The sequence below is a fragment of the Procambarus clarkii genome, chromosome 44 (assembly GCF_040958095.1).
Source record: "Procambarus clarkii isolate CNS0578487 chromosome 44, FALCON_Pclarkii_2.0, whole genome shotgun sequence".
Classification (NCBI taxonomy): Eukaryota; Metazoa; Arthropoda; class Malacostraca; order Decapoda; family Cambaridae; genus Procambarus; species Procambarus clarkii.
In genome coordinates, this window is record NC_091193.1 from 15,337,608 (window position 1) to 15,351,912 (window position 14,305).

At 44.2% G+C, this 14,305-nt stretch overlaps 1 protein-coding gene across 5 annotated transcripts in view; it reads right to left on the reverse strand.

Moving 5' to 3' along the window:
* Positions 1 to 8,316, reverse strand: part of LOC123745283 (uncharacterized) — a 54,612-nt gene extending 46,296 nt beyond the window's left edge. The window contains exon 1 of one of the 5 annotated variants that reach the window (XM_045725665.2): positions 8,151 to 8,316. Coding sequence is in view for 2 of the 5 variants with exons in the window: in XM_045725664.2 (XP_045581620.2) it covers position 8,151 (1 nt within the window). In the remaining 3 variants the exon portion in view is untranslated. The remainder of the gene's footprint in view (positions 1 to 8,150) is intronic. The other 4 variants (XM_069300660.1, XM_045725663.2, XM_045725664.2 and 1 more) reach the window with 4 other exon arrangements.
* Positions 8,317 to 14,305: the final 5,989 nt, after the last annotated feature.

Below are 14,305 nucleotides of genomic sequence, written 5' to 3' on the forward strand. Positions count from 1 at the left end.
AAAAAAAGAGGAAATGTTCACAATAAATACCAATAGAACAAGATGCATGGGTGGAAGCTCGAGAAACAGATGATCCATAGAGATATAAGAAAGTTTTCCTTCAGAAAAATAGTGTGAAAATGGAATGAACTAAAGCAGCATATACATGTCATAATATGGACGAGCCATACAAGCAATCAATATAGTTAGGATAAATTAGAGAAAATACCAAGCAAACCACTGGAACAGTATCTAACGATGAAAATTAATTATGAAGAGAAAGCGCTAAGCCGGTACAACTGCATAGCCGTTGCAAGGGATATGAGGCCAAGGAGCTAGGCTAGGGCAGAGGGAAGGAATGGTGCCTAGTTACAAACCAAGTTTGTAACTTGGTTTGTAAACCACTGAGAGTCAACAACGCAGAAGTTTTAAAACACGTTGGGCACAACCTTACCGAAGCCAACATATGAGTCACAAACACTAATCCACCGTCTAAATATGACTGATATGACTAACACTTTTGGGCCAGCCAGAGGTTCAGGGCTCGCTCAGATCTGTCCCTAAAAAAAAACATTCTAAATCACTGTGCTAAATAACGAAATTGTGACGACTGTTAACCAGTGAGGATATCATTGTCCAGTGTGGGTACTCTTGGCCAGTGTGGGTACTCTTGACCAGAGTACTGTTGACAATATAGGAAAATAAGTTTACCAAGCCTTCTGTTTCCCGGTCTTGTTTTAGTAATCTTGTTATAGAACTCGATCAAGTTTGCGAAGCACGGCTTTACTCTTTTAAATCCTTACTGACCTTTCATTACAACGTCTGTCCTTTCCAGGTGCTCCATTATTCCCCGCCTGACTATTTTCTCCGGCACTTTACACTGTAACACACGTCAGTGACACTGGTCTGTAATTTAGTGCCACATGTATTTCCACCGTTTTGAATATTGGGGACTACGTCTTCATTTTTTTCTGAATTTTGGAAGAAGAGTTCCAATTTTTTTGCGTTTTGTTGAACATTTTCGATAGTGGGTGAAAAACTTCCCCTGCAGCCTCCTTCAACTGCCTCGGTGATAGTAAGTCTGGTCCACTTAATTTTAACACATCAAGTTCCTCGAGGTGTTTTCTGTTTGCCTCTACAGTGACTAATGTCATCCAGTGTGTGTGTGTGTGTGTGTGTGTGTGTGTGTGTGTGTGTGTGTGTGTGTGTGTGTGTGTGTGTGTGTGTGTGTGTGTGTGTGTGTGTGTGTGTGTGTGCTCACCTAGTTGCGTTTGCGGGGGTTGAGCTCTGGCTCTTTGGTCCCGCCTCTCAACCGTCAATCAACAGGTGTACAGATTCCTGAGCCTATTGGGCTCTATCATATCTACACTTGAAACTGTGTATGGAGTCAGCCTCCACCACATCACTTCCTAATGCATTCCATTTGTCAACCACTCTGACACTAAAAAAGTTCTTTCTAATATCTCTGTGGCTCATTTGGGCACTCAGTTTCCACCTGTGTCCCCCTGTGCGTGTGCCCCTTGTGTTAAATAGCCTGTCTTTATCTACCCTATCAATTCCCTTCAGAATCTTGAATGTGGTGATCATGTCCCCCTTAACTCTTCTGCCTTCCAGCGAAGTGAGGTTTAATTCCCGTAGTCTCTCCTCGTAGCTCATACCTCTCAGCTCGGGTACTAGTCTGGTGGCAAACCTTTGAACCTTTTCCAGTTTAGTCTTATCCTTGACTAGATATAGACTCCATGCTGGGGCTGCATTCTCCAGGATTGGCCTGACATATGTGGTATACAAAGTTCTGAATGATTCATTACACAAGTTTCTGAATGCCGTTCTTATGTTGGCCAGCCTGGCATATGCTGCTGATGTTATCCTCTTGATATGGGTTACAGGAGACAGGTCTGGCGTGATATCAACCCCCAAGTTTTTTTCCTTCTCTGACTCCTGAAGAATTTCCTCTCCCAGATGATACCTTGTATCTGGCCTCCTGCTCCCTACAACTATCTTCATTACATTACATTTGGTTGGGTTAAACTCTAACAACCATTTGTTCGACTATTCCTTCAGCTTGTCTAGGTCTTCTTGAAGCCTCAAGCAGTCCTCCTCTTCTGTCTTAATCCTTCTCATAATTTTGGCATCGTCCGCAAACATTGAGAGAAATGAATCTATACCCCTCCGGGAGATCATTTACATATATCAGAAACAAGATAGGACCGAGTACAGAGCCCTGTGGGAGTCCACTGGTGAATTCACGCCAATCGGAGGTCTCACCCCTCACCGTAACTCTCTGCTTCCTATTGCTTAGGTACTCCCTTATCCACTGGAGCACCTTACCAGCTACACCTGCCTGTCTCTCCAGCTTATGTACCAGCCTCTTATGCGGTACTGTGTCAATGGCTTTCCGACAATCCAAGAAAATGCAGTCCGCCCAGCCCTCTCTTTCTTGCATAATCTTTGTCACCTATTCGTAGAATTCTATTAAGCCAGTCAGGCAAGATTTACCCTCCCTGAACCCATGTTGGCGATTTGTCACGAAGTCCCTTCTCTCCAGATGTGATACCGGGTTTTTTCTCACGATCTTCTCCATCACCTTGCATGATATACAAGTAAAGGACATTGGCCTGTAGTTCAGTGCCTCTTGCCTGTCGCCCTTTTTGTATATTGGGTCCACATTCGCCGTCTTCCATATTTCTGGTAGGTCTCCCGTCTCTAGTGACTTACTATACACTATGGAGAGTGGCAAGCAAAGTGCCTCTGCACACTCTTTCAGTACCCATGGCGAGATCCCGTCTGGACCAACAGCCTTTCTAACATCCAGATCCAGCAAGTGTCTCTTGACCTCCTCTCTCGTAATTTCAAACCCTTCCAAGCCCGCCTGGTTTACTTCCCTTTCTCCTAGCACAATGACCTCACCTTGTTCTGTTGTGAAGACCTGGAACCTCTTGTTGAGTTCTTCACACACCTCTTTGTCATTCTCTGTATACCTGTCCTCGCCTGTTCTAAGTTTCACTACCTGTTCTTTCACTGTTGTTTTCCTTCTGATGTGACTGTGGAGTAGCTTTGGTTCGGTCTTGGCTTTGTTTGCTATATCATTTTCATAACTTTTCTCTGCTTCTCTTCTCACCCTGACATACTTATTCCTGGTTCTCTGGTATCTCTCTCTGTTTTCTGGTGTCTGTTATTCCGGAAGTTCCTCCACGCCCTTTTGTTCAGTTTCCTTGCTTTCATATACGCCCTATTATACCATGGATTCTTCTTTTGCTTCTCGGATTTTTTCTTTTGGGCCGGGATGTACCTGCTTACTGCCTCCTGACACCTTTGGGTGACATAGTCCATCATATCTTGTACAGACTTAGCTCTGAGGTCTGTGTCCCAAGGTATTTTCCTTAGGAAGCTTCTCATCTCCTCATAATATCCCTTTCGGTATGCCAGTCTTTTGTTTCCTAGTTCTTTTTTGGGGGAGATAATTCCTAGCTCTACCAGGTACTCAAAGTTCAATACACTGTGATCACTCATTCCCAAGGGTGCTTCCATCTTGACTTCCCTTATATCCCACTCATTTAGGGTAAATATCAACTCAAGCATTGCTGGTTCATCTTCTCTCATTCTTGTTGGTTCCTTGATGTGCTGGCTTAGAAAGTTTCTTGTTGCCACGTCCAGCTTAGCTCTCCATGTTTCTGGTCCTCCATGCGGGTCTCTGTTCTCCCAATCTATCTTCCCATGGTTGAAGTCTCCCATGATTAGTAGTCCAAATCCATTCCTGCTAGCAACCGAAGCTGCTCTCTCTATTATGTTAATCGTGGCCATGTTGTTTCAATTATATTCCTGTCTGGATCTTCTGTCATTTGGTGGTAGATTATATATGACTACGACTATAATTTTTTGCCCTCCAGTTGTTATTGTGCCTGTTATGAAGTCACTGAAACCTTCACATCCCTGAACAACCATCTCCTCAAAATCCCAACCTTTTCTTACCAGCAGAGCTACACCACCACCACCTCTTCCTTCTCTCTCTTTCCTCATAACATAATAGTCCTGTGGGAACACTGCATTTGTTATGGTTTTCGTTAGCTTTGTTTCTGTGAACGCTATTATGTCTGGGTTTTCCTCTAGTACCCATTCTCCAAGTTCATTTGCTTTGTTTGTAATTCCATCTATGTTTGTGTACATTGCCTTGAGGCTCACTTTCTTCTGTCCCTTCTCAAATCGCCTTCTTGGTGAGTGTTCTGCTGGTGGGGGAAGCTGTTCCATGGGTGTGAGGATTTGTGAGGTGGATAACAGGGTCGCAGAGGATACTGGGATGAGGGGTGGGGGGTCAAGTGAAGGGGGAGGGACAGGGAGGGTATGGGGTGAAAGGGGAGGGACAGGGAGGGTATGGGGTGAAAGGGGAGGGAGGACAGGAAGGAAAGGGGCGGAGGGGGACTCGGCGGGAGGAGGGGAGGGGTAGAAGGGTGGGGATTGGGTGTGGGGGGAGGGAGATTTGGCTGAGTATTTGACTGGGGGCAGGGAGGGTTTGGGGTAGGGGGGTTTCTATGCAGAGGAGGGTGGTGGGGTTGCCCTCCCCGCTGGTGTTACTGGGTAGCTGGTTGTGGGTTCCCCCCCTCGCCTCTGGGGATGATGTGTTGGGAGCTGTGATTTCCTGGTTTTCCCCTCTCGCCCTATGCTTCTTCCTTGCTTCTGCTGTCATGGCCTTCTCCTCTCTCATCATGTCCCTCAGGAGGAATACTTTTTTTAATTCTCCCATATGTTGCAGGTGGCTTTTCTTTGTTAGAATCATCTCCTTTGTGTTCTCGCTTGCAAACACTATCTTTAACACACGGTCTCGGTCTTTTTTGTACCAGTCTAGCCTGAAAGCCTTCTCAATGCTATATGTTCAGCCCCTTCCATGTCTAGTGCCTTCAGTATTTCATTCACTGCCGCTTTGTCCTTATCATTCCATTCTTTCCTATTAGAGTCTTCCTGCTCTTTAATACCCACAGCTACCACTGATCTTTCCCTTTCTAGCAGCTGGCTAGTGGAACGTGCCGCTTCCTGTGAGGTGGCTGCTTTCATGGCTACCTCCATCACTGCAGATATTACTTCAGAGTTGTAGTTTTTTAGCATTTCTGCAAATGTTGCTTTTATTGTGGCATTTTCTTCCAAAATACTATTACCACCTTCTCCCTGGATGGTTATCTGAGTCTCAGCATTGATACTGTTCTCTTTGAGGGCTCTAATCTCCTCCTTTGCTGCTGTCAGCTCTCTTTTTAGGTTGCTTATTTCATTCTTCATTTCTTGCATCTCACTCTTGATGCCCTCCAGAAAATGGGCGAACATTTCCTTCATTTCGTCACCTGGACTTTTCCCTGTTCCCCTGTTACCTCTGGCTGTCATGCTTGACCCTGTTCCTAGTTGTGCCATGATAGGATTTGTCAGAAGGGCAGAGTGGGGGGGGAGAGAGAGAGAGAGAGAGAGAGAGAGAGAGAGAGAGAGAGAGAGAGAGAGCGAGAGAGAGAGAGAGAGAGAGAGAGAGAGAGAGAGAGAGAGAGAGAGAGAGAGAGAGAGAGAGAGAGAGAGAGAGAGAGAGGAAGGGAGGGAGAGAGTGGGGAGGGGTGAGAGAGAGAGGGGGAGAGTGTGTGTAAGGGGGATGCGGGGGACTGGGGGGTGGGGGGGGGCGGAGATGGCGACCAGGTCAGATGGGGGAAAGAGAGGAGGTGGAGTATAGTGAGGTCTTATCCCCTTTCCACAAAGGGTGTTAATCTTTTCTTCCCTGACTGAATGTTTGTGTGCACGTACTTGGGCGTGAGTGCGTGCGTGTGTCACAAGTTCCCGTAAGTGTTAACCTCTACCTAAAATGAGCCACTTTGAGATTTTAAATATATATGATATCCTGAATATGAATTTTATAATATTTGACCTCACTCTGTACACCTGATTAATTGACCAGAGCCAGCCTCCCGCTCACACAACCAGATGAGTAATGACGTGTGTGTGTGTGTGTGTGTGTGTGTGTGTGTGTTCCTAATGCTCCCTGCAGGATCGACTTGCTAGCTCTTGGACATGCCCTTCTAACCGTCGGAAGTCTAATGTACTGATTATCGACCTATGTTCTCTATCATATCTACTATGACAAAAAATGAGCCATCCCCAGGATCCACCCTACTACAGCTCGTCTAACTCTCATGTACTTTACTAAGTGAACAAAGTCATCTGATGAAAGGAAACGTTGCCTAAACGCTTGTCCAGCGAGGATCGAACCGAGGATCTATGGTTGTACACCGAGGCCGTAACCTGCCGCACCTGCGTGAATCACTGCGTGTTTGACAGTATTCTCCATGAAAATGCAATTTGTATGCTCTGTGGCCTCGTGCATCTTGCAGGGCTGCCAGCTGTCGTCTCCACGGACACAGTCCAAGGAGCAAAACACGAGGAATTAAATCAAATTCTCTATTTACTATAATGCTAAATCTATTAAAACAAGACAAAGTGTTAACATATTTTTAATTATTAATTTGGAATTTAAGTGGAATACGAAATACAGAAACCTAATTTGTAAGAACTTGCGCCATAAGTTTATGATATACCTTGAATGGCTGCAGCGGCCATCTATAAGTATAAAAGTTATAAGTATTGGATCCTCTAAGTAAGCAGTGTAATCTGACCCTCTATATTTCTTTCAAATACTTAATTTATATTAATATAATATGTGTCACGTAACGTCAATTAACGCAATTACACCTCTTCAACGCACGGTGCGTGTAGTTGAATACCATTATTTTCCACTCATAAAAAGTTCCATTGTTACTTAACGTCAGAGGCAGTAAAGTCGTACGGCAAAGTTTTCCTTGTTCTCTTTTGGACCCCGTCGGACTGAAGCAGGAATGCATAAAGTTTAAGGCTTGAAACTGTGGAACGCCTGCATGCTAACGAAGTCCTCTGTGTTGATTTTTCTAAACGTTATCAATTATTTAATGGTTTGTATCAATTTAAAAGAACATTAAATTAGTTCACAGGTGCATTAGGGAACTGGACACATGTCATCATTAGCGTATTTTGTAGTGACGGCTATTCCAGAAACTCCACACATCTGGCATCCGTAGCCTAGGATCACACACTGGTGTGAGGCAGACGGAGGCGGGTACTGGAGAGCCCTCACCCCCTCCCACTTGTCTCGGTGTTGCTACAAGGCTCTGTTGGGCACTCCTCTACCTGGGTGTACTGTGACGAGGCTCTGTTGGGCACTCCTCTACCTGGGTGTACTGTGACGAGGCTCTGTTGGGCACTCCTCTACCAGGGTGTACTGTGACGAGGCTCTGTTGGGCACTCCTCTACCTGGGTGTACTGTGACGAGGCTCTGTTGGGCACTCCTCTACCTGGGTGTACTGTGACGAGGCTCTGTTGGGCACTCCTCTACCAGGGTGTACTGTGACGAGGCTCTGTTGGGCACTCATCTACTAGGGTGTACTGTGACGAGGCTCTGTTGGGCACTCATCTACCTGGGTGTACTGTGACGAGGCTCTGTTGGGCACTCCTCTACCTGGGTGTACTGTGACGAGGGTCTGTTGGGCACTCATCTACCTGGGTGTACTGTGACGAGGGTCTGGAGGTTACTCCTCTACTTGGGTGTACTGTGACGAGGGTCTGTTGGTCACTCATCTACCTGGGTGTACTGTGACGAGGCTCTGTTGGTCACTCATCTACCTGGGTGCACTGTGACGAGGGTCTGTTGGTCACTCATCTACCTGGGTGTACTGTGACGAGGCTCTGTAGGTCACTCATCTACCTGGGTGCACTGTGACGAGGCTCTTGGGCGCTCCCCTACCTGGGTGTACTGTGACGAGGCTCTGTAGGCCACTCATCTACCTGGGTGTACTGTGACATGACCCCTGTAAGTCATGATACCGCATAAAAAGTCAAAGAATTAAGGGTTCTTAAGGATCGCGATACGGGGGGGGGGGTTGAGGGGGGGGGGATGGTCATGGCGAGGGGAAGAAAAAGGGAATGACTAGGGTAAATAGGGAAGAAAGTAACGAGGAGGGGAATAATAACACGAGAAGGCAACTAGAGAAGATGAGCAATGACAAATAAGGATAACATGATTACGAAATTTCAAAAATATTACTCCTCAAATGACCCCCTCCCCCACACGTTGTAAAAATAAAACCTTTGTACCGTACAAAAAAAAGATTAACACTTACTCTTTCGGGTTTCTGTATTTAATCCTTCGCTATAAGTCTGTGTTTTGGTGGATTTAGCAATCAAGTGGTATAGGGAAGGTTGGGGAGGGCGGCCGACACACACCAGCTCTCACACACACACTGGTGACCTGCGCACGCTGCCGCCTCCTGCTGGTGCTGTGTGGCAGCCGCCCCCCTGCACGATGCCAGGCAGTGCCAGCAGGACTCCCTCCCTCCTTGCCCTTATGCTCTTCCGCCGCAACATTATTAATACTCAGTTTTTGTTGCTCGCTTTCCGTAGTACGCGACGCTCCTTACCATGTCTGGCAAGCCGCATGATAGGGCAACACAACGGAATAATTCTTGTGAGGTAATCGGGGGAAGGGAATACTAATTCTCTCAACTGATGTCAACCTTGAGTCATAAGCGGAACTTTGAAAAGGACGGACAACGATCGATGTTGTTCTTCGATGCACTGTCATCAGTGTCTCGCGCTAAAGAGAGTTCGAAGGCGTTAGTTTGAAGTCAGACGAGTCAGCTGACACAGGAAGGGTGGTGGAGGCAAGACGACGATTCCTAGAGATAAACCACGGTTTCGACCTTTTTCTAACGCACCTTCAAAGATCTCGATCGATCCCTCCCAACCCCACCCACCATCCACGACATCTTCTCCTAGGGACCCGAAACAATGGACAATTTGGAAACAAAAATATGACCTAAAACGAAGAAGAGTTAACCGAGCAGGAAATTGATAGTTATTTTAATTAACTAGCTTATTATGCACCCCACACCCATCCTCTGCCTAATGGGCTTAAACATAGAATGTTAAAATTCGTTTAGCTAAGCAATTTGCAGTTGGTACACATAATCACACTAGGTTAGCTTAATTGACATGTAGGTTAGAAGTGCATACTTGGTGTAAGAATAGAACAAACCCCCCCCCCACACACACACATCTTCTATAAGCATTATTAATTGATTCTTTCTTTATTATGCACCCCATACCCATAAGCGTGAAAAAGTCACATGGATATAATAAATTCCAAACTAACGACCGGTGGAGATGTTTTGGCGAATCTGCTGATAATTGTTCATATGGATTGTTCATCAATTACATCATATAATAGATTGTTCATAACTAGATAGTCCATAAAATAGGCAGATCATAACAAAGTTTGTTTATAATGAAAGTACAGTAGTGTATTTGGTATTTATAAAACACCAAAGGTGTTAAAATTAGTGCATTATACTTTTTCACAAATATTTAAAAAATATATTCCAGTGATAATGGGAGATCGCTTTCTACCTTCGTTCTCTTGGTAGTAACGGAATAATATTTTTCAATAGTAATAAACTTACATAGCTCGCATATATATATATATATATATATATATATATATATATATATATATATATATATATATATATATATATATATATATATATATATACATGTATATTATAGAATGGAAGGGCGCTAGGATTATTGAACTCCACCAAGCCACGGATGGGACTGTCCTCGCAGTCACCCACCCATCAAGTTACCAGCCTGACCAAGCGAGCTTGATGGAATGTTGATGGGATGATGATACCTGATTGACTGGGTGATGGCAACATCACCCAGTCAATCTGCAGCACGCCTTAGTTTGTAAAAACCTAAGGCGAAAACAAGACAGACCAATATAATGAATATTTATGTGTGTGTGTGTTTAAAAAAGAAATATGATAAATAACACGTACTATTTCTAAGAAATGTACCTGCAGAATGGATCGACATGCTGGATTTTTGTAGCCGACGGGGAAGAGCGGCGGCAGCGGCAGCAGCAGCAGCAGCAACTGGTACTTCCGACGGGAACAGCAGCAGCAGCAGCAGCAACTGGTATTTCCGACGGGAACAGCAGCAGCAGCAACTGGTGATGCCGACGGGTGCAGCAGCAGCAGCAGCTGGAGTCGTCAGTAGGAAGAGCAGAAGGATCAATCCGGAGAGCTGTTGTCAACAAGAGCGTGGCCTTGACTGCTGCCTCCCGGGGCGCGGGGGGTAGGGGATACTTGAATGCATGTCTAAATATTAGTTATGAAAATAATAATTAGTTATGAAAATAGTTGTTTAGCAGCAACTGATGCAAATATAAAACAGGAAAGCGAGAGATAGAGAAAGAAAAGGAGAGAGAGAGAGAGAGGAGTTCAGAAAGAGAGATACTGACCGACGGAGAGACAGAGATGTACGTAAATAGATACACCGGTATAGAGATGATGACGCTGGGAGGGGGCGGGGGGAAGTGCGTCCAAATAAACCTCTATTAAACTGGTCACGTAGCACTACAGTTCCCTGACAAGGATGCCAGTCGTGGATCCGGATGGATCCCAAGACTCGCTCACTCCAACAATACAACCCTCCCACACTCCAAGGGCACATTCACACTATCAGGACCTAATCACATCTCAGTACCCACTCACTCTCTTGCAGACTCCACTCACACTACCAGCCATACTATCAGAACCCAATCAAATACCCAGGAATACTCATTCACACTTTCAGGACCTATTTACACTTACACTTCTAGGAACCACACTCCACACTCCTAGAGCCCACTCGCATTTTAAAAGACCCCAATCACATTCTTAGGTTTCACTCACATTCTAAGGACCCACTCACTCCTGAGTGGGTGAATTTACTGAGAATCAGTACACTCACTCTGGAGTATATAGATTCTCAGCACATTCACACTTGTAACTGTACTAACTGGCTGGAATGAGTTTACCCAACACCTCATTACCTCATACCATCATGTCAATAATTAGACCACAACACATTAACAAGTAATGAAGTTACTACAGACTAGCACGCCACTAATAAGACTGGTATGTTAATATTAGGCTATGACATAAATAAAGAGGCTACCACATAACCTGCACATCAACAATGAGGCTACAACACACTCTCACGTCATAAAAGGCTACCACACAACTTGCACGTCAATAATGAGGTTACCACACAACTTACACGTCAACAATGGGATTACCATACACTTGCACGTCAACAATGAAGCTACCATACACATGCACGTCAACAATGAAGCTACCATACACGTGCACGTCAACAATGAGGACTTGCACGTCAATAAAGAGGCTACCATACACTTGCATGTCGACAGTGAGGCTACCATACACTTGCACGTCAATAATGAGGCTACTATACACTTGCACGTCGACAGTGAGGCTATCATACACTTGCACGTAAATAATGAGGCTACTATACACTTGCACGTCAACAGTGAGGCTACCATATACTTGTACGTCAACAGTGAGGCTACCATACACTTGCACGTCAACAGTGAGGCTACCATACACTTGCACGTCAATAATGAGGCTACCATACACTTGCACGTCAATAATGAGGCTACCACATACTTGCAAGTCAAGAATGAAGCAAGTGGTTCTACCCTAATGAGCATAAGTGGACGCTCTCCCGTCCACTTGGGTTGAAACGGTAAGAGCGACGGTCTAGCCTCATGCAGGTAGGCGTTTAATCACCGACCGTCCATGGGGTTGGGCGCCATTCCTCCCCCCCCACCCCCCATCCCATCATAAATTCGTATCCTGTTCACTTCCAAGTGCTATATAGTCGTAATGATTTGGTGCTTTTTCCTGATAGTTCCCTTCCCTTACACGTCAACAATGAGACTACCTCACACGAGGCAAGGGGACACATGATCACAACCTACAAAATCCTCAGGGGAATCGACCGGGTAAACAAGGATAAACTATTCAACACTGGTGGTACGCGAACAAGGTGACACAGGTGGAAACTGAGTACCCACATGAGCCACAGGAACGTTAGAAGGAACTTTTTCAGTGTCAGAATAGTTAACGGATGGAATGCATTAGGCAGTGATGTGGTAGAGGCTGACTCCATACACAGTTTCAAAAGTAGATATGAAAGAGCCCAGTAGGCTCAGGAATCTGTACACCAGTTGATTGACAGTTGAGAGGCGGGACCAAAGAGCCAAAGCTCAACCCCCGCAAGCACAAATAGGTGAGTACACGAGCACAATAACGAGGCCTCGCTTACATAATTCATGAGTATGTATATTGAACTTATAAATAGCAATGTTAGCTTCATATTATCTAGGCGAGGCTTGTTCAGAGAAAAACCATGTGGACGGGGTTCACCAAGACGATCAATATTGTCTACCTCAACACATAAGAGGGATCAATAAAGTTTAATAATTCACTAGAAACTGTGTAACGAGCTCATCACTCTGACTGTAACTTGCTTAGTAAAAATGAATTTTGGGGTTCGGTCCCTGAGCCCATTATGTGCCTCTGTAACCTTTTCCAATACCACCCACAGGATGGGTATGGGGGTGCATAATAAATGAACTAACCTAAACTAACAACTAAAGGAAAATCTGCGTAGTTTACCTAGTATAAAGGTATGGTATCATCAAACAGTTCAGCACTCTAAAAGAGGGTAAGGTAAGGTAAGTATGAGGAGAAAGCATTGGACTTACGACTTATCAACCGCGGGAGGTATATTACAGATCCCATAAAGGCTCGCTGTCCAACTAGCAAGTATATCGTAGTCCTGGACATATTATAGTACTAAAGTGAACAAACCAAGGCATATATATGCCAAGACATGGGTACTGTTTTAGGCCCCTTAGACCAAAACAGCTAAATGAGTCCCACCCCTCTGGCCAGTGTGACTTTTCAAATGATGAACACATGCATGTAGACAGCTTATATAGTAATGATTAATGAGTAAAGTTATATTATATATATGCAGACGATGAGTCACAATAACGTGACTAAAGATATGAAGACTAAGTTACACACCAGAAGATGAGGAGACGACGACGTTTTCTCCTCATCCTCAGGTGTGTGGTTTAGTCTTGATATTATGTATAGTTTTGCAGAAGAATACATTGAGGTCATATTCCTATATTCATGTAAGTTTTAAGTCATCTTTCCAGAAAATAACATTATACATAGAAGCAGATAAAAATTATGGCAGCTTTTTAATAAAATATTAGTACGTATTGAAATAATTATATTTAGTATAGTTATATTATACATAATGCATAGTTTCACATATGAATGCCTGGAGGCCAGTAGTTATGTAAGTTTAAGTGAGTACTTCGTGAATAATTTGATATTTGTCCATTTTTTATGGTACAAATGTGTTGATGGAGCCCCCATGGTGCTGGTGGGGCCCTCATGGTGCAGGTGGGGCCCCCATGGTGCTGGTGGGACCCCCATGATGTTGGTGGGGCCCCCCATGGTGCAGGTGGGGCCTCTGGTGCTATGCCATACTTGGCTTACTAGGTAATCCAGCTTGCCTCTAGGTGTATATATCCCCTGCAACATTACGTATGCGTTTCCTGGTGGATAATACTATATTTCAATATCATCATAAAATAATATTTTATTAAAAATAAATTACAGTCTGATTATAATTGTTTCTAAAGTAGCCTGGCTTCTTCTTATAGAGTTGGAAACAATTACATAAATTATTATATTTATTTGTCGTTAAATAAAATGGTTCTTCATATTTTTTTAAGAATGACTTTTATTTTAATAAAGCAGTGTGACGTTATTTATTCAATTATTATGATAAATAACGTGACGCTGTTTTGTTAAGAGAAAAGCCACCCACAAACAGCATGGAAAACCATTTTCTTTAGAGTCTGTGTAAGAGAAAACCTTATTTTAAGCGCGGGAACATAGTAATCTGCTGGCAAATTGTTGATAAATGTTTGCTAATAACCTTAACTCATAAAGTATGGCTTTATAAAAATATAAGTAATAGATGTACCAGATTTTGTATGAAATATTTATTCTGTATTTACCTATTGATCACTAGGCTAATGCGGGCTTAATTTGTTGGAAGAACGGCCTTATTATATTGATCCCTCTCTTTCGCTTGATGTGTTTTCCCCGCTGTTTAAAGTTATGAACTGATTTCAACTTCGACAGCTTCAGCACGTCGTTTGTGTGCGAAACGTGGCTTGTATCAATTAGCCAACCAAGGAATGGTTGCGGGATCCCCCATTTAAATTTCCCGCTGGCGGGAAATTAGTTCTCTCCAACGTGACTGTGATTGGCTGGGCCCCGGGTGACGGCTGGCCAGTAGGGGACCCCCAGGCGCCGTGTGGAATTGCTGAATACCTTGA